At 31.4% G+C, this 18,120-nt stretch overlaps 4 protein-coding genes across 14 annotated transcripts in view; 2 read left to right on the top strand and 2 right to left on the bottom strand.

The window, feature by feature from the left end:
• Positions 1 to 707: 707 nt before the first annotated feature.
• LOC126864644 (nuclear cap-binding protein subunit 3-like) lies at positions 708 to 5,699 on the top strand. The gene is made up of 8 exons (XM_050616187.1): positions 708 to 1,077; positions 1,325 to 1,491; positions 1,576 to 1,727; positions 1,828 to 2,211; positions 2,299 to 2,693; positions 2,775 to 2,924; positions 3,015 to 3,280; positions 3,363 to 5,699. The coding sequence occupies exons 1-8, from the start codon at positions 955 to 957 to the stop codon at positions 3,499 to 3,501; spliced, it is 1,776 nt and encodes a 591-aa protein (XP_050472144.1). The 5' UTR covers positions 708 to 954; the 3' UTR covers positions 3,502 to 5,699.
• Positions 5,700 to 6,498: 799 nt separating this feature from the next.
• On the bottom strand, positions 6,499 to 15,550 carry LOC126864653 (mitogen-activated protein kinase 1). 2 transcript variants are annotated; one of them, XR_007689275.1, is made up of 9 exons: positions 14,962 to 15,550; positions 14,047 to 14,173; positions 13,838 to 13,948; positions 13,512 to 13,763; positions 13,267 to 13,434; positions 12,978 to 13,166; positions 12,773 to 12,905; positions 12,448 to 12,686; positions 6,499 to 9,970 (listed from the first exon to the last, which is right to left on the bottom strand). XR_007689275.1 is itself a non-coding variant. In XM_050616201.1 (8 exons), exons 1-7 carry the CDS (start codon positions 15,084 to 15,086, stop codon positions 12,780 to 12,782), a joined length of 1,098 nt encoding a protein of 365 aa, XP_050472158.1. In that variant the 5' UTR covers positions 15,087 to 15,550; the 3' UTR covers positions 6,499 to 12,686; positions 12,773 to 12,779. The 2 variants fall into 2 exon arrangements, 1 of the variants encoding a protein (XP_050472158.1); XM_050616201.1 differs by having other exon boundaries at positions 6,499 to 12,686.
• The window catches only part of LOC126864639 (CAP-Gly domain-containing linker protein 1), a 23,184-nt gene continuing 19,110 nt past the window's right edge, over positions 14,047 to 18,120 (bottom strand). For 8 of the 10 annotated variants that reach the window (XM_050616172.1, XM_050616173.1, XM_050616177.1 and 5 more), the window contains 2 exons: positions 17,942 to 18,120; positions 16,713 to 17,668 (listed from right to left, as the gene is read on the bottom strand). In XM_050616172.1, the coding sequence (XP_050472129.1) occupies positions 17,622 to 17,668; positions 17,942 to 18,120 (226 nt within the window). In that variant the 3' untranslated portion in view covers positions 16,713 to 17,621. The other 2 variants (XM_050616169.1, XM_050616170.1) reach the window with 2 other exon arrangements.
• Positions 15,699 to 16,592, top strand: LOC126864660 (DNA-directed RNA polymerase II subunit RPB11). Its single transcript, XM_050616211.1, has 4 exons — positions 15,699 to 15,890; positions 15,976 to 16,065; positions 16,152 to 16,326; positions 16,391 to 16,592. Exons 1-4 carry the CDS (start codon positions 15,838 to 15,840, stop codon positions 16,424 to 16,426), a joined length of 354 nt encoding a protein of 117 aa, XP_050472168.1. The 5' UTR covers positions 15,699 to 15,837; the 3' UTR covers positions 16,427 to 16,592.

Raw genomic sequence — 18,120 nt, 5'->3', positions numbered from 1 at the left:
TGGCCCGAATTTGAGGGAAAGGGTATTGATGAATCTTTATGCTACTATCGATTTTGTTAAACAGATCATTGATCAATAGTAGTATGAAATTTATACTACGCGTATAGTATCAAATTTAAAAACTATCTCCAGCCACTGAATAATCGATAAAGCGTTGATCAATGATCTGTTTAACAAAATCGATAGTAGCATAAAGATTCATAAATTTTATACTACGCGTATAGTATTAAATTTTATTTTTTTATTTTATAATTTTTTATAATTTTTTGTATTTTTATTAACTTCTATATTACGAACCGAAATTTATTTTAATAAATTGTTCTACATTGACTACCAGTTATCTATCAAATGAGAGTTTAAATCCAAGCTATTACTTTATGTACACCTTTTCACAGTAAATTAGTAATACAATGTAAAAACAAGCGTAAAGACAAAATTCTATCACATTGTACTGTTTGTAGAGATGTAAATATGGTTTTGATCATCCGTGGTTTTGATAAAGTGCAATAAAATCGGACTTTTGACCGGAAATGATAATGTTTGAGATCACAAATATTCTTATTTTTTCATTTTATTGGACTCTCGATAACCAAAGATCACTATATCTTTCTAGAAAATTAAATAATTTCCGTAACGTTATCTAATAAAAAACTTGATAAATTATTTACAGAAATATAAGTCGAAATAGGAATAAACGTTATGAGCGAAGATTCTAAAATTGTTAGTTCCGTAAGAATTTGATTCTCCTGCCAGAATAATGGGGGCGCTTCTGTTTCGAAAAATGAGTAAGCGTAGAGTATGTAGCCTCAATATCCGCATAGCCGTAGCTGTGTATCATAACCTATCGAAGTGCTTCTTCGTACTCGTAAATAGACGCCCTAACAACGCCCTAATTGCATGAATCTTTTGAATTTTTCTGAAATTTTGTGAAAAAGAATTGGACAAATATTTAAAATGGATCAACTGGATGAACCTATGGACGTAGAAATAATTCCAGTTACCGATGATGCCAAGAATGTTGATTCTGAGCAAATCGATGTAGAAATTTTTAATTCAAACAACATGCAACAACCAGAGGTAAGAAAATATTAAATATAATCATTTTTCATAATTAATGTGCATGTTTCATAAATTTTCTGATTGCCATTTTGTTTCAAATTTTACGATACATGAGACATAAACGTAGATGGTATATACATATAATGAATTCGTTGATTCCTTGCTTTGACTAAGGATTTCTTTACAATCTTAAATTGTAAAAGTGTTATGTATACACTGAATTATGAAATTAGATATTAATGCATTATATTTTATATTCAAACAGATACAGTTAGATAGCCGTTATGAGAATCGTGGTGGTACTTTCATGACAGGCGTAGATATATTTAGTAAGGAAGAAAAATTGAAAATGGAAGAAAGAGCCAAACGTTTTGGATTAACTGACAAAATAAAGAATAATTTATCAAATCCAGAACAAGATTTGTATTCTAGGTAAGGACACTGATAAATATTTGCTTGATAGATAATATAAAATAACTCGGATATATAAATAACATAGGTTGTCTTAATTTTTAGTATGGGCATTGTAGAAGATAGTGAAAATACAAAAAATATCAGACTAAATGTAATACACATGAGAGGCACGGAAGAAATGAGTACGAAAGATGTCTTCAAATATTTTGAAGATTATGCTCCAGCCTCCATTGAATGGATTAATGATGTTTCATGTAAGAACAATTTAAATCCATAAATTTTACTAACATAACTATCAATGATTCCAAAAGATTGAATTATTTATAAATTTCTTGTTCTTTATTTACAATATAGGTAATGTGGTATGGTTAGATAATTTATCAGCAGCTAGAGCTATATTGGGATTATCAAAAAGAATTATTGGTTTGGAAAAGCAACAAACTATAAAATCATTCGATGGTAATCCCGATGATGAAAACAATGTAACTAATGATGATTCCATCATTGAAATGGACGAAGATCATGAGATCACAAACACTACAAAGGAGACAGGAGAAGATTATATAAGTATCAAGGATATTAATTGCCCATTACCTCCTGGCTTGTGGAGGAAAGGGATAAATTATCCTAAATCTAAAGCAATATTCCTCAGATTTGCTACCAGAGCCGATAAAAAGCAACCTAATGCAGAGAAAATGAGTGAATATTATAAAAAATATGGAAACCCCAATTTTGGAGGTATTATTACAAACATTATTAAAATGTCCTTACAAATTACAAACATTATTAAATTATCCAAATATTAAATAATATTATTTCATGCAGGTATTAAAGGAATTTTAACTGAGTCTCGAAAACGGTTGTACAAACAAATCAGACAAAATAAAAGAAAATTCAAAGAAGAGCTGCAAGACGATGTTAAAGATAGAAAACGTGTGAAGAACCCCTGGGGTGCATTGTCTGAAACTTGGGGACTCAATGATGCTATAGAAAGTGAGTTTGGCACCAGAAATGAACCTAAAGATCAAGGGCGTAGTGTAAAGGAAAGATTAGGGGTAAAATATCCTTCAAAAGAAACTACACACACTGAAGAACAACGAAGTAATTCGAGCAGTGATAGTGAAGATGAGTGGTGTAAAAGAAGTAAAGTGTTGCGAATGCGAATGCATGCGGATGATGAAGAAGAGAAGATACACAAACGACGTGCCAAACTTCAACAGGTCAGTAAATTTTACTATTAGCTAAATAAATTTTATACAGTAGAGGAATTTATTTAATCACTTATTATGATACATTTGCAGACTATGTTAAATAATTTAACTAGAGGCAATGATTTACGATCGAGGCTCAGCTCTCCGAGGAAAGGAACACAATTTCATGATGCAATTCAAGTAGTTGTAACAAATACAACTGCAACAAAGTCGAATTCTTTAAAGCTTAATGACTCAGAGGTAATTATTGTTAGAAATTTAATATTGCATTATATGCATATTTACATTTAGTAAAAATCATTGGATACGGGTTTTATTTATGACATATAGGAGGAAGATGGTGAAATTATCGAAGATAATGAGAGCCAGGAAAAGGAAGAGAGCGAATGGCAAGGCTCTGATGGAGAGGAACAGGAAGAAGAAAACGAGGATGAAGACTATAGTGATGAAGATAGTGACAAACCCGCAAGAGAAGTTCAAGGACCTAAGGGCAGTGTAATAAAAGTAGTTCAACATAAACCTCGCGTTGCTTCCACAGTGTGGGCAAGACTGAACAATGTAAAAAGTGAGGTTGTTGATAACTCCATTAAAGATAGGTAAGTATTGAAACAAATCAATATTAATGTTTATATGAATTATGAATAACATTTGGAAATAACATATAACAATATTTTAAAGGCAACCAAGAATACGAGATCTAAGAAATACATTAAAAGGTGATCTTCGGTCTCGAATCAGAAATCATACAAGAGGTCGCTCTCCTTTAAGGATAGAAGTGAAAAATGACAAATATACCGAAGGAAGTGAAACAGAATAATTGTCGATTAGTCGAACGAATTGTGACAAAAATGTGAAATATGGTTGTGGTGTTGTTTCAGTGGAAGAGTATGATGTGGTGCAAACTTCATAACTGATGTATAAAAGTACAGAAAATGCACTCATTACACCGAATTTATTACAACTTCATTTAGCTCATAGGTTCTTGTTTAAATTAACGATGCCCTAAAATTACACGAAGTCATATTTTAATCGTGAGCATATTTATTTATGTTAATAAGATATATACGGAAAAATCTTTTTGATATACAATCGAATAATGAAATTTGAAACAATGTATATTTTTAGTCTCAATTGATTATGTATCTTGCACTACCAGAATAGACCAAGTTTCTGTGCGTATAAGAATTTAAAATTTTATGTTTAAGTACAAATATTTTGAGAGAATATATATTGTATAGATATTTCTGGGTATAAAATTTCCCCATATTTTTTATTCATATTACACAATTATAAGTACGGATCGTACATTAATCTTTTAATACGACTAATGTTAACATTTTGCACATATTGATAATCAAGTATCATCTTCCTATTTTTAAAATGCGATAAAATATAAATTAGCGGGTAATGGGTGCTTCTTGGAGTGTATATAAATATTATCTAGGATATAGATAACAATAAAAAAGTTTTTCGATTAACACATTGCGTACTGAGAAAGATAGGACATATTTTTAAATATTCGTTTGTACAATTAACACTTTTACTGAGAATCGTGCATTTTATAATTCCAATTGGAAAAAAAGATATTTTTGGATACGTCATAATTAACAGAGAAATAAATTTATACTTTATCGTACAAAAAAATTCTGCAAACGAATATTTAATTAATTGCACATCGAAGTGATTTTATAATCTGTTTTGTCTTCGGCGATTACATCAGCTTAAAAAGGCAATGAAAAGTGAGGAAAAATACTCGATACGGTTGTAAATAAAAATAAAATTGTACGAGACTAATACTAATATCTTGTACCGAGACTATATATGTCGAGCATTTAAGATATATTTTCCTTACGTACGTAATAACTAATAAAATGTTCCGAAAGCTGTGATTTCTTAGACGTAAACATTAAATGAAAAGGAGATGCAATTTCATAACGCCAGTTAATCAGCCCTCTTTGATTTCAATTACAGAATGAAATTTTTGTTGTGTAATAATTAAAGATCTATGTGTAATTTTTACACATATCCAACAAGATGTAAAAAATATGACAAATGGACAGAATTATATGAATATTCTGTATCTTCAAGTTCAGAAGAAATAGGGATAAGAATAATTATGACATCGATTCCGAATAATTGACCAATAAAGCCGCTTTTATATTAGCACGATAATACTTTGAATAGTCATTTTAAAATACAATAATCGATAATTATGATTTCAGTACATATATATGTATAATATATATATATATATATATTTATCATTTACACAAATAACAATTAGTCAGAGAAATATTCGGCTGAAGTAATTTGAGAAAGAAAAATAAGAAAAAAAAAGAAATATGTATCGTTCGAAGAACACAGTGGATTATCGGAATATTCTTTTAGCCGCATTCATAGGTTTCTAGCCGTTACTTTGATTCTCTACGTTAATTTAATCTCACTTTTGTACTGCTTACGGTCTCAAATAAAAATTATTCTACTGCAATTTATTAAATAAAAAATATTTAAGAGGATTCTAAGAAAAATAATTAATCACATTACAAATGACTAAGTGGAAGCTCAAAATATTGAAAATGATAGATTCTATGAATGCAGCTTGGAGGCACGAGGTAATGTAATGCATTAACAAACGAGATGCGATATTTTTGACGCTATTAAAGCGCGTGACAGTTTTTTTAACTTACATATTTATCTAAAATCGCGTGAAAACCATTTGGTAACTACATTTGCTAACCGTGACTTGAATTTACCTAATATTATTATATCTACATTTTTATATGTTTCATCACGTGTAAGATCTACTAGATTCGTGAACTAGTCCTCGCCAACTAATATTCATTTCTCTCTGTTTGCTTCAGAATCAGAAATATCAATCTCGTTTGCTAAAAGGCAATCGTGCAAGATATCGAGGATCTCTTTCGTCTATCCTACATAAAAACTGTTGATGTATTTTTTAATTTAATATTTTTCCCTTTGTCAAGCCAATCAATAAACGCCATTTTCTTAGTATTATTTTCGTACTTTTTTTTTTTAATTCCCTTCGTCTTGTTTCCTCTTTTTCTTCTCTTTTTTTTGTTCTTTTTGTTTTCTCATAAATGACGTATAACATTTAAAATCCATAGACGAAATATTCTTTTTATATTCGGATATATAAGATATGAATCGGCAACAACAACAAATACACGCAACGTTTAAGTATATTAGGCCTGATGGTATTGGTAATAATTCTATCAATGTATATTAAACGCTACAATCTATCGTTGCTCGCATTTCACTTGCATCCTATGTGTCTCTTTCTTCGCGATAATGGTGTCCCAATGTTATCAAAATTTTTTCCTCCTCATTTTTTAATAATATTTTTTTAATTACATCAGCAGCCGTTATGGATTCTTAAGAATATCCGACAACAGGTTTACATTTGATAACGTCCCGTGAAATTTGTACGTTTGCACAAGGTACGATACTTAACACACGATCACAGCAAATGTACAATATTTCTTGCGTTTATTAATCGTTTTTAATTAAACATCAAATTTCATATACCGAGAAGAGAACAGACACGAACTCGAAACTTTGTGGAATTTAAATGCATCGCAACTTTGTTTCTTAATACATTTCATTAATACTTCACGTTTGATATTGATCTCATCCTTCTTACGTATATAAACGAACAGAAAGATCTTTAAAGATTCGTCTCACCGCTTATTAGATGAACAGTATAATAAATTGTAACGAAAACTTACAAGTCAATCTAGTTTTGTTGTTTCGTTTGATAATGTCTGAACTTTATGCTTAAACTCTGACTTGTAAGTTTTTCCTTTTTTTTTTTTTTTTTATCAGTTTTCCATTTTTGTTTGTTTAAGTCAATTTTCACGTTGGAAACGAATTTGGAACACCGATATCGTCATAGTCAGCCAGCCGACTCGTTACAATGTCCCCTCGGTCTATCGAGGTAGCTCGTGAAAATTATTCGACAAACATTTCGCGGTTCGCTAATCGTTCGCATCTACTTTTTGAGACTCTGAGAATTAACGTCTTAAATACATACACAGATTAAGTTACGAAATTCGGACACATAGCAACTGTACACGCAGAAAGATTCGGACATATATAAACGTCGTTCAAAAATCAGCTTCACGCGTATAACGCTTGAAGATATTTCTTTATTTATTTAAGCTTCGAAGATAAAATCGAAATGCATACGAGGAAGGGAAGATTATACATGAATTATTCTTTAATTTGTATTTTTTATAAGAAATTAATGAAGCTTTGAGGGAACATTATATTTCTCTTGTGTCCATCACTTTCCTTCTTTTTTCTTTTTTTTTTTTATAATTTCGATAGATGATGATTTATTCTTTTTATAGAAATTTATTGCACAATTCATTAAGGGAGGCAGAATGTAGAAATGTGAACAAGAGCCACAGACATTTCCGAAATCTTTCTTCTTGTATTGAATGAACTCGTGCTCGAGACACGCGGAGATACTGACAATTTAATGAATTAAGTTAGTTATTCTAGAGAAATTCATGTGTATTTGACAGATAGTAAATTCATCGAAGAGTAAAATTAAATAAATTCTCAGTATCATCAGGCGTATTGTGAGCACAAAGTGGAACGTTTCACATTGAGGATTTAATATGAACGGCATACATATTTCAACGAACGAATGTCCTCTTCGAGATTTCTCGCTTGCGCAGAAAACCAGTAAACGAAGGAATTTTCCCAGCATGAAAAACGTATGACACGTAATCGGTTGATTGTTAATTTACATCGGTGAAATCACCGTTGAAAAATTTGTACGACATCAAAGATATAGTTGCAGTTACAAGGACGCGGAATTGTAAAGAGATATCAGATTAAATTCTTCTCTGCAACTACAGTGATTCACGACGATATTTGAACACACAGAAACTTTGTCTGAATATAAAGATTAGAGGAGAAAAATGTAATAAGTACATTTCTTTTGGTTTTATGATTTTGTAATGCAACCTTATGATTAAACGGGAAGATTTTAATATGATATAATTAAAAATAAAAGCAAGCCCATATTGAAGAGAAATTTAGAAAATTGAAGTATATTGAAATATATTGAACAGTTAAATTTTCTATGATATAATTACAGATATATTTATAATCATTTTTACAATTGCAAAAATTGTGACGTGTTAAACAGAAATTAAAGATGCTAGATCTTCTATGATATAATGCACGCACATTTACAACTGCATAATATAATAAATAGTTTGTTAAAATTGATTGAATTATACTTGACAGAAATTAAAAATGGCTAGAGTATATTTTTATTTTCCTGGAATAAGACAAAGGATAATCTCGTTACCTTTCAATTATATATTTATTGAAACTCTTGATCAAATTCTGACTATTCATTATTATTTTTAAACGAAAAATTTCATATGCTTGTGAAAATTCCAAATTTCAAGCTACGAAGATCAATCGTAAATTATTAGAAGTCTCATATGAAAATTCCTGTAATATCTCTTTGACTACGATGAAATATTAAATTCTCCTCCGGTAGATTGTTATTTCTCACAAGGTTCCGGATATAAAAGCAGCGACAAGGCTAAATCGATAATCCGATAAATCCTTCAATGCTCTGTAAAGCATAAAAATATGCTGAGAAATGGAAAAGGACACTCGAGGGGAATAATACAACATTCTTCCTCTCTTTCGTTCTCTCTCGAGTTAGTTAAATCGTGAAAAAGGATACTCGAAACCGAAGGCAACGAAGCGTCTTCGTTATTTCCACAGATGAAACTTCTTAACTTTGAGGGAAACAAACGCATCGATGCCTATCTCTTTCTTTTTCGAGTGAATTATTTTACGAATATACAACATACCACTGACATGTGTTTATTAATGGAGAATTATTTTATTAGATTATATCGAAGAACGTGAGATCTGATAATCGAGGGAGGCAAATAGTGTTTTACACTCTGGATCCTTCGTTTTGCGCTCTCTTTCTATATTAACTTTTCTATCGCTTTCTTCGTATCTCATTCTCGCTTACATGATCTCTCTTCCACTTATTTAACAAGATTTTAACCGCTTACTTTCTTGTCTTTGATTTCGACTTTAATTTCGAAGACAAGAATAGTACCCGTTCCTCTTTTTTTTTCTTTAAATAAGTATTCCAAGCGTGTCCTCGCCATCTTGAAAATCATCCGATTGTCATTGGAAAATGATGAAACATACTTGTCTCATACAAGAGATTTTTTGTTTCTTTAATTATGATTTTTAGAAAAATAAAAATAGATGATGAAGTAAATTGCTCGTCTCTTATTTGTGCCTCGACATCGCTCAAATTCGTTCCTAAGTTATCACCGGACTGCGGATATTTATGCAATAAAATAATATTTTTGCAGGTATAACTGAAAAAATGGAATCTAAGCAGAAATTTGTCTCACCTATTAATCGTTATAATTTAAGTAATGCACTTTGGATATATTATACATTTTTGCATCCTTAAATTTCTCATAAATGTATAAATAATCCGCAGTCTAGCTATCACAATCGGATTTCTCGCCATTCACCATCGACGACACGTTCGTGTACCTAGCTCGATTATTATTTTACCCATTTGCCACGACATGTTTCTTCGGAGAAGATGTATCAACTAGGGATATATATTATATTGAATATAAAAAAAGAATCGTTTGAATATACAAGTACATTTAGAGTGAAAAACACGAATCGAAACAAGAACGTTCACATTATCAATTTAATTAACATGGTGAGTGTTTGAATTCAAAGAAGTGGATTATACGAAGAGTGTTTTTTATTGGCTTTTAAATAAAAAAAGAATGCATAAATAACATAAGAATATGACGTAATTTAAGCTATTTGTGAACGACAAGCAATTGTTCCTCGAAACATCTGTTAATAACAGAAGAAATCAAAAGAAGTAAAACAAGCGAAAGGCGACACATAGTACGGTATAATAAAAACATTGGAAATGTAAAAAATAGAAAAGTTTACATATGATAATATTCAAACAGACACCATGCGCTCTGTCGCACAAGAATGGCAGTATCAGTGTAATAATACCTGTAAATCGTGAAACAAGAAGTAATTAAACCGCTTAGAAGAACTGGAAGCTGGGTCGAATGCAATTAACTATGAATTAAACGTTTTTCTCGAGTATCTTGCTCTCTTTTTCACTTTTTCATTTGCTCCTTCTCATACATGCATTCATTCGCTCGTTGTGTCATCTATTTTCTGTCATCTATTGTCTTTCTCGCTTCCTCTCGTTCGTCTACAAACTAAATTTGATAGAGGCAGAATAGAATTTCTGCGAGGTACATAACTACTATAAGAATGACACTGAATATTATATAATAATAATAATAATAATAATAATAATAATAAAAATTAATAATAATGGTATTAATAATAATAGTAATCACTAGGTGTAGAAATTGAGAGATATGAAAGATTGCATCATTCATAATATCAACCGCTACATACATTCATTAATAAAATAAACCTGAATACCGTAATAAAACACACAATACAAAAAACAATGATATTAAAGACGTGCGACATTGAATGAAGTATGCTACATAAGCTATTAAATGCCCTAAAACCAGTTTGCGTCTTAGTCTATACCCGTCGCTCTGAGAATAGAAGAACAGGAGATAATAATAGCAATTTTTTATTAAATTAGAATTGTTCAATAACATAGAGCAGATTTGCAGATGACTTTTCTTACATAGGTGTGCCAGTCATGTATCTATTCCTACAGTGTTCTTGTCTTGTTAAGATTTCACACTACCTTTGGAAAGATTATGAGCCACATCTGTTAATGTGGAGCCAGTAAACTTGTAAATAGGTTTTTGGGTGTAGACACTGATCTGTGTAGATGACACTACTTCCTACAACTTACTTATTACAATGAACTCAAGCAAGATATTTTAATTATACTGTCATCAATGACAAGGTTCCTTAGACAATCCACCAGAGAAAAAGGAAAGTAATTCATTTCATAGGTGATATTCACAACAAACTCTTTGGTACAACCACTGAAACCTAGGTCAACAAAAGTCACAACTCAGATCTGTTTATTGAGATCTCTACTTTTACAAGAAGCTTGTTAAGCTCTGGAGGAATATTAATGAAAGGAAAGATCAGAGTGCATATATTTTGGTAGAAGATAACAATTTAGTCAATTTGGCTAAATCAAGCATCTTTCACATTTTTATACAAGATAACTTTATTGCTATTATGGTTAAGTTCTCTGTTATCTTATCAGGGTCTCAGTCTAGCTTCTGGGATTTCAAGTTTGTGCTCATAATCAGAGATGGTTCGGCATATCAAATTAGGTAACTGGATATCAATGCACAATTCCAATTCTAATGATTGGAGTTTATTATTAATGCATAATATTCTTATCCTTCTTGTGGATTTGGAAGAAGAATAGATCTAACGTAATTCCTGCGTGTCGTAAAAGACGACTAAAAGAGAAACTTATTTAAAAATAGAGATCTGAAGTAAAAATCGCTAGAAAAGATTACTAAGGCACCCCTGGAGCTACTGTTAGAAATAACAATATGCAAACCGGTAGTGTTAGATTGGTGTATAAATGGACATCAACTAATATATCCAAATACTCTACAACCGAAACCAAAAGATACCAACACAACATTCCCAAACCTAGCAATAAATGCTTTGGTAGAACAACTGTCAATCACCAAAGCTAATTAATCAGAGCAACGTATGACATGGATACACTAAATGAACAGAACCGTCATGCTACTACACAGTAACAGTACCCGCAACTACAAGACGTCATTACGTAACAAAGATTCATCGACCAGAAAAAATGTCGTGATTAGAAATAACAGATACAATGCATATGAATTGCAAAAAATAAAGGAAGAAGTCACGAAAAAGTCAAACACAGACGAAAATAGTCTACAAAAACAAAATCATAAAAGAAGAGAATCGCAATACCGAATGATACAAATATTGTACAAAAAGAACAGAAAAAGATCACGAAATTAATAATAGAAATGAGACAGCTCTGGAAATAAAAGGCAGTAACAATAGTCGCAATAGTCCTATACACACACGTTCACTCAAACATACAAGAGGCAGTAATACCTATGACAGCAGCAATAATCATAAACATGCTGCAATAGTAACAGAAGAACATATGACCTGATAAACAAAAACCTGTCGTATGATCTTTAAAACCACAATAGTAGAATGAAGTTGATAGAAAAAAAGATAATATTAATAAAAGAACTACTATCAGCAAATATTTCAGTGAATTTAATGGCTGTTCAAAATATACTGTATGTATGTGTATTCGCACGCACACGCGTGTATATACACGTTGGTTACAGCAAGCACGCAGTTACAAGTTCTCTTTTACTCTCTCACTCTCGTATTCTCTCACTCTCATTCTCCCCCTCTTTTTCTCTCTACGCACTTACATTCATTTTATCGGTCGCCGCGTTACGTGGCTTAGAATATCTCACACATTACACCAACCACGTCACTCGCTCGGCAATTAAATCACAGACAATGTGTATGATACGGTGATTAACAATAAATCGTCAACTAGCGTTACCTATATATAATTCGGGATAAATAAAAGTTATTGTACAAATTAATATTATGCATTCAATTATAACAAAAAAGGACACTGTATTTTTGTTTCTTTTTTTTTTCTCCGGTAAAGACATGCGAATGTACAAGTATATGCACGGACACTGCGGTTTATTTATTTCTTTACCTCATTCACCGCTCCCTTCGCCCATTTTCTCAAATTCGCCTGTGTGTATGTCTTGTAGCTCGACTTTTAAGCCATGCTCCGATAAAACGTTTTCGTAAAAGTTTCATTTTGTTCTGTCTTCTTTATTTTTCTTTTTTCTCTCTTGCATCCATTGTAGATAACTGTAAAAGAAGTACACTTCTGTTACTCTGACGTCACACCTTCGCCTCCTTTTCGGTCGTCCTGCAGGCTCGCCGCAGCTGAAACATTATTGATCGTTTTAACATATATTGATCACTTGTTGTTTCATTCGGGGTTCGACAGTGATCAAAAAGAGAGTAAATACCAGTAGACTACATAACGTTTTCTTGATGATTCTTTTGGAATAACAGAGTTTCTTCGAAGATGTATTGTTTCAATACTTCTTTTGGAAGATCATCTAGCTCCATATCAAACTTAAACGGTTCCGCTGCAACCGGCTAAAAATTGGGTATATTATAAAGTTATCTTTGTTATTTGTACATTGGTGTTTACTGGTAAAAAATATATACTTCGTCATCTGGATCATAATATTGCTCTAAATACGGATGCGCAAGTGCATCTTCCACAACAATCCGTTTGTTAGGATTAAATGTCAACATTTTATCTAACAAATCCAAAGCTCGAAGATCAGCATCTGGAAATAAACTTGTCCATGGAACCTTTGGTTTAAATGGTAATGATTGAAGATAATTTCGTGCCTAAAATATAATTATTCAATGCAATCTATATCATTTTCTCAGTGAAACAAAATGATATTAAACACAAAAGAATTACTAAACATAAAAAAACAATTAATACTTTTTCATTTATGATGCACTCAAGATCCTCAGGAGATGGTGATCCCAGAACTCCTAATATATGGTTCAGTTGGTCTAAGTAGTGTTTACCAGGAAATATTGCTCTCCTTGAAAGCATTTCTGCAAGAATGCAACCAACTGACCAAATGTCTATAGACTTAGTATAGCCCTGCAAAATGGAAATGAAATTTAATATCTTGTTACATTCGTTCTAAATTGAAATTGAACAATCCATTATTTATTTACCTTGGAATTAAGCATTATTTCTGGAGCTCTATACCACCTTGTTGCTACATATTCAGTAAGAAAACCAGCATGATTATGCTCTGGATCAGCAACTCTAGCTAAACCAAAATCACAGATTTTAAGGTCACATGTGGTATTTAATAGCAAGTTGCTTGGCTTCAAGTCTCTGTGTAGTACATTTGCAGAGTGAATGTACTTTAATCCTCTTAATATTTGGTAAAGAAAATAGCATATGTGATCATTACTAATAGCCTGAAAATAAAACAAGTTTAAGTATATTAATGTTCCTTTAAATAACTTTATTCATAGTCATTTATTATGCTGACCTGTGTTTTGAGAAGTTTATATAGATCAGTTTCCATTAGACATTGAACAATATATACATCTTTCATTTGTTCTATAGTAGGTGCCCTTAATATATCCCTTATATCTATTATCTAAAAGAAAAATGTAAAGTGAAAGTATATATTTAGAGTAGTTTTATACATATATATCTAACTGGCTAATACATACATATATACATCAAGTTACTCACATTTTCATGCTTAAACCTAGTCAAAATTTTTATTTCCCTTAATGTTCTTTGACTATATGTCTGATGCTCAAAGGGAGAAATTTTTTTTATAGCTACCTTTGTGTTTGTTACATTATCATAAGCAGATCTGTAAAGACAAATTCCAACATTTGAACCAACATTTGAAACAACATTTGAGAAATTACTCACAACTCTTTTTTTCTTCATTAAAACCTATTTCAATATTATGCATACAAAACATAGCAACATCAATAACAAAGGATGGTAGTGCAACCTATATACAATATACTGGTATCTCCTAATCTGAAACCACAATACAGGAAATGGTTCTACAATATTTAAAAGACCTCCTTTTTAAAAATTAAACATATGCTGGAATTTAATTCCCAAAATGTTATCAAGATTACAAGTTACAACTCCAAAATATTGAAAATAAAAATAAAGTATAAAATTTAATTAAGTGGTCATAATGGAATAGTAAAAGAATTCTCAACAAAGACAATTTGAAAAATTTTGCGCATGAAAGTTGGCCGCTTCTACGAAGATATTATTCGTCATCTCATTAACGGTACAATGATAAGACCGATAAGTGAGAGATAAGCGATGGAAAACAAGGAAGTCGTAACATTAACACGCAAGTGGACAAGGGTTTGAAAGGGTGTGACAACCGTGTTCAAAACTGGCGCCAAAAGACGACGATACATTACGATGAAAAGCACTTAGTAGCGGCTACAGACGATATCGGGGCAAAATCAAAATCTTTCGTACGCATCATGGAGCAAAAATCTAGTCATAAAATCGTGAAATCACTCGATGACTGTATTTTTGATTGTTTATCTTTCGGCCTGTCAGCTAGTCAATACGAGGTCGAATGTTTTCAGAAATAACGCGAGAAATTGACTCGAAGACACTTACACGACCATCCCGTAGGCACCCTCGCCCATGTACGATAAATTCGTATATCGTGGCCCAACCTCGAAAGTTTGTCCACGAACGACTTCGCAATTTGGATTCGCACTTGCAGAACCTTCACCCGCCATTTTGACAACTATTTTGCGGCTCCGGCGAAGTCAGAACAAGTCCTGCTTCTTAGCCGACTGGTCACGAACGACATTGCGATTAGATCGACTTACGAAGGAATTTTACGTGTTACAGTAGTGCTGCCTAGTGATCGGTTGTCAAGCACTTCAAATCGTATCGAATATGTTCATGTGGCGAACAATTCGAATCGCTTCGAATGGGATTTGGTACCCCAAAGCTCCCAAAAGTATTGAAAGTTTCGGAAAGTCTTGTCTTGGAAGTCTTGAAAGTATTCGATCATCGATCATGAGATTTCAGAAACGATCTCTCTTCTCCTTCTTTCTAATCTGATTGCTATGAATTTCGATATCGTTCAAATATTGAATTCTATTCTGTTATAAATACATTGTTATATTAAAAAATGTCGGGACAATAGAAAGTTTAAAATAGCAATTGTTCTTTCTTTACTTGCTTGCTTGATTTCTCTATAGAAATTTTTATGCATAAATACATGTATATCGTTAAGTTTCCTTTTTGTATTTTATTGCTGAATCATGCAGCTTTGAAATATGCGAAATAACATTGGCAATGTAGAGAGCGCTACAGTTGCAATGTAATTAACTTTCTCATCTATAGTGATTTAAACTGTGACGAATTGTCAGTTTGCGATCTGTCGTTGCTGTGTTATTGTAGTGGTTTTGTATTAATAATTAAATTTTATAAAAGGAGTCTTCCAGAGCTATAAAACATTAAATATAATTAAACTACAATATGAATGCGCCTCCGACCTTCGAATCGTTCCTTTTATATGAAGGAGAAAAAAAGTAAGTATTACAAACCATTGGTTAACCAATTTAAAGGTTTTCATTAAAATGAAATACATGCATATGATTTTTCCTCTATTTATAGAATAATCAAAGAACAAGACACTAAAGTTCCCAATGCCGCGATTTTCACTGTTAATAAGGAAGATCATACCCTTGGAAACATGATACGCAAGTAAGTACATCTTTGCAATTTCACAAAAATTTATGTAATTTTTATAATATGGATATATCATACTAGCAGTTTCAATTGTTCATTAGTCAGCTACTGAAAGATCCTCAAGTCTTGTTTGCTGGATACAAAGTTCCACATCCATTAGAACACAAATTTGTAATTAGAATCCAAACTACATCAGACTATACGCCACATGATGCTTTTATGCATGCTATTACAGATCTCATAGCAGAACTCTCACTATTTGAAGAACGTTTTAAGGTAAAGAATAAATATATATCATGATTTGTTATGTGACTATAATATTGTGTGTGTAATATTTCAGGAAGCTATTAAGGAGAAAAAGGAAGGACTAGATTAAGTCGTATCTTTTTTCTTTTATATTTATAATTGTATATATGTAAGGGATTAATATGTATCTCAAGTTTTTAGATTATTAAGAGAACTAATTTACTTTAATAAGTACACTGAAAATGACTGGTATTTGTACATATGAATAAGTAAATAAAAACAAAAAAAAGATCTCACTCTTCATCTTAAATCAATTTTTCTTTCAAAAAATAGGAAACATAATAAAAAATCAGTTCTTGTTATTTAAAGTAAGTCATTGCTGTGTAATTTAAATAAATTTATGCAAAATGCTAAAATCAGTCTCTTACAATTTTATTTTTTTTAACTACAAAGTTTAGTTATAATTTATTAAATGTACATTTCAAGACAAGATTCAGATTTGAGACAAGATATCAACCCTGTATTAAAGCTTAAAGTTAAAAGGCAAGACAACGGTAAGTCATAGTAGTACAATTCTGCTGAAACGAATTTTGTACAAAGATTAATGGCAAAGAAAAACATACATACGAAATAATAAATACTTACTTTCATTATATTTCAGTACAAATTTTTTTCAGAAAAATGTACTACCAATCATGTTGACATAAGTTCTGAGACATTGTGAAGAAACTCTGTGAACTAATTCTAATGGCTCGATCATTGAGTTTGTCAATTAAAGGAACTATTATTAAATGTGTGACGTTTTTTGATACTAAATAAATTATTAAATACAGTTACAGGTTGACATAAATAACTAGTATGTACATAATTACATTTGACTTTCGAACGTTTCTTGACGTTCGAAGTTTCGCATGGTATACGTTTAACTGTTTATTATATAAATAATAAACTATGCTCCCATTCTATAATATAATTCAGCAATGTATCATAAAATAACTTAGTCGTAAGTGGTAATAGAACTGGTATATGACTTTGTACTTTAACAATCACATGAAAGCGCAACGAATATACACAGAAAAACATTCTGGTGAACATATATAGACTTTCAAATCATAAATTTAACACGAGGAGCACACATTTCTCATCGAATTGTCGATGTATTTTGAATGGACACACATATTTCTATGCAGGAAGACATGCACAGAACTGTAGCATTAAATTCTTTTATATAAAAATATACTCTGCAAAAATTTTAACAGGTCTTTTCTTTTGTATCTAAGATCTTTGAGAAGCAATGAGATAGGTCAACAAATGACAACACGCCATTAAAAGGTTTCAGCATCATCGCAATCACGAGTATCATGTCCAAACACTGTAAAACAGGTAAAACAATCGTAAATGGAATTGGATAGAAATACGGAAGATTGTTAGACGGATTAGTGTGAAATATTCAGTGTATACTTAAAATAATAACGTATTAGTCTGTGTTAAGGTATTTGTCCAGTTTTTAACTAATATTTTCTAGGAATTAAAAAAGTCATTTAAAAGAATTTTAAACGCTTGCTTTTGTTCCTAGGAAAAAAAATATTATAAATGGATATGGAGAGAATTGCAATTCGCAAAGTTTTAAAGAATAAATTCTTACTTTCACAGTTTTCGCAGTACGGTCTTTCCACCGATGTTTTCTTCAGGGGCTTTACGACCTTTTCCGTATCTAGAAAGTCTTGAGCTTGTCGTGGGCAATCTTCCGTTTCGTGTAAATCAAATTGTTCACAAATATCACAGAACATACGTGGCGCAGCCATTCGTTTTTCTAATGTGGTT

The sequence above is a fragment of the Bombus huntii genome, chromosome 4, assembly GCF_024542735.1.
Source record: "Bombus huntii isolate Logan2020A chromosome 4, iyBomHunt1.1, whole genome shotgun sequence".
Taxonomy (NCBI): Eukaryota; Metazoa; Arthropoda; class Insecta; order Hymenoptera; family Apidae; genus Bombus; species Bombus huntii.
The sequence above is the reverse complement of the archived record's forward strand: the minus strand, read 5'-3'. Positions and strand labels throughout refer to the sequence as shown.

Bases quoted from the DNA above. Each gene is read 5' to 3' on its own strand.
- LOC126864653 (XM_050616201.1), bottom strand. From the start codon at position 15,086: ATGGCGGGTGAAGGTTCTGCAAGTGCGAATCCAAATTGCGAAGTCGTT. The intron at 13,167-13,266 runs GTATTAATTGTT...ATTATATTTTAG, and splicing joins AGTGCATCATAAATGAAAAA to GCACGAAATTATCTTCAATC. The intron at 12,906-12,977 runs GTATATATTTTT...CCCAATTTTTAG, and splicing joins ATTATGATCCAGATGACGAA to CCGGTTGCAGCGGAACCGTT.
- LOC126864660 (XM_050616211.1), top strand. From the start codon at position 15,838: ATGAATGCGCCTCCGACCTTCGAATCGTTCCTTTTATATGAAGGAGAA. The intron at 15,891-15,975 runs GTAAGTATTACA...CTCTATTTATAG, and splicing joins TTATATGAAGGAGAAAAAAA to AATAATCAAAGAACAAGACA. The intron at 16,066-16,151 runs GTAAGTACATCT...ATTGTTCATTAG, and splicing joins CTTGGAAACATGATACGCAA to TCAGCTACTGAAAGATCCTC.
- LOC126864644 (XM_050616187.1), top strand. From the start codon at position 955: ATGGATCAACTGGATGAACCTATGGACGTAGAAATAATTCCAGTTACC. The intron at 1,728-1,827 runs GTAAGAACAATT...TTTACAATATAG, and splicing joins ATGGATTAATGATGTTTCAT to GTAATGTGGTATGGTTAGAT. The intron at 3,281-3,362 runs GTAAGTATTGAA...AATATTTTAAAG, and splicing joins GATAACTCCATTAAAGATAG to GCAACCAAGAATACGAGATC.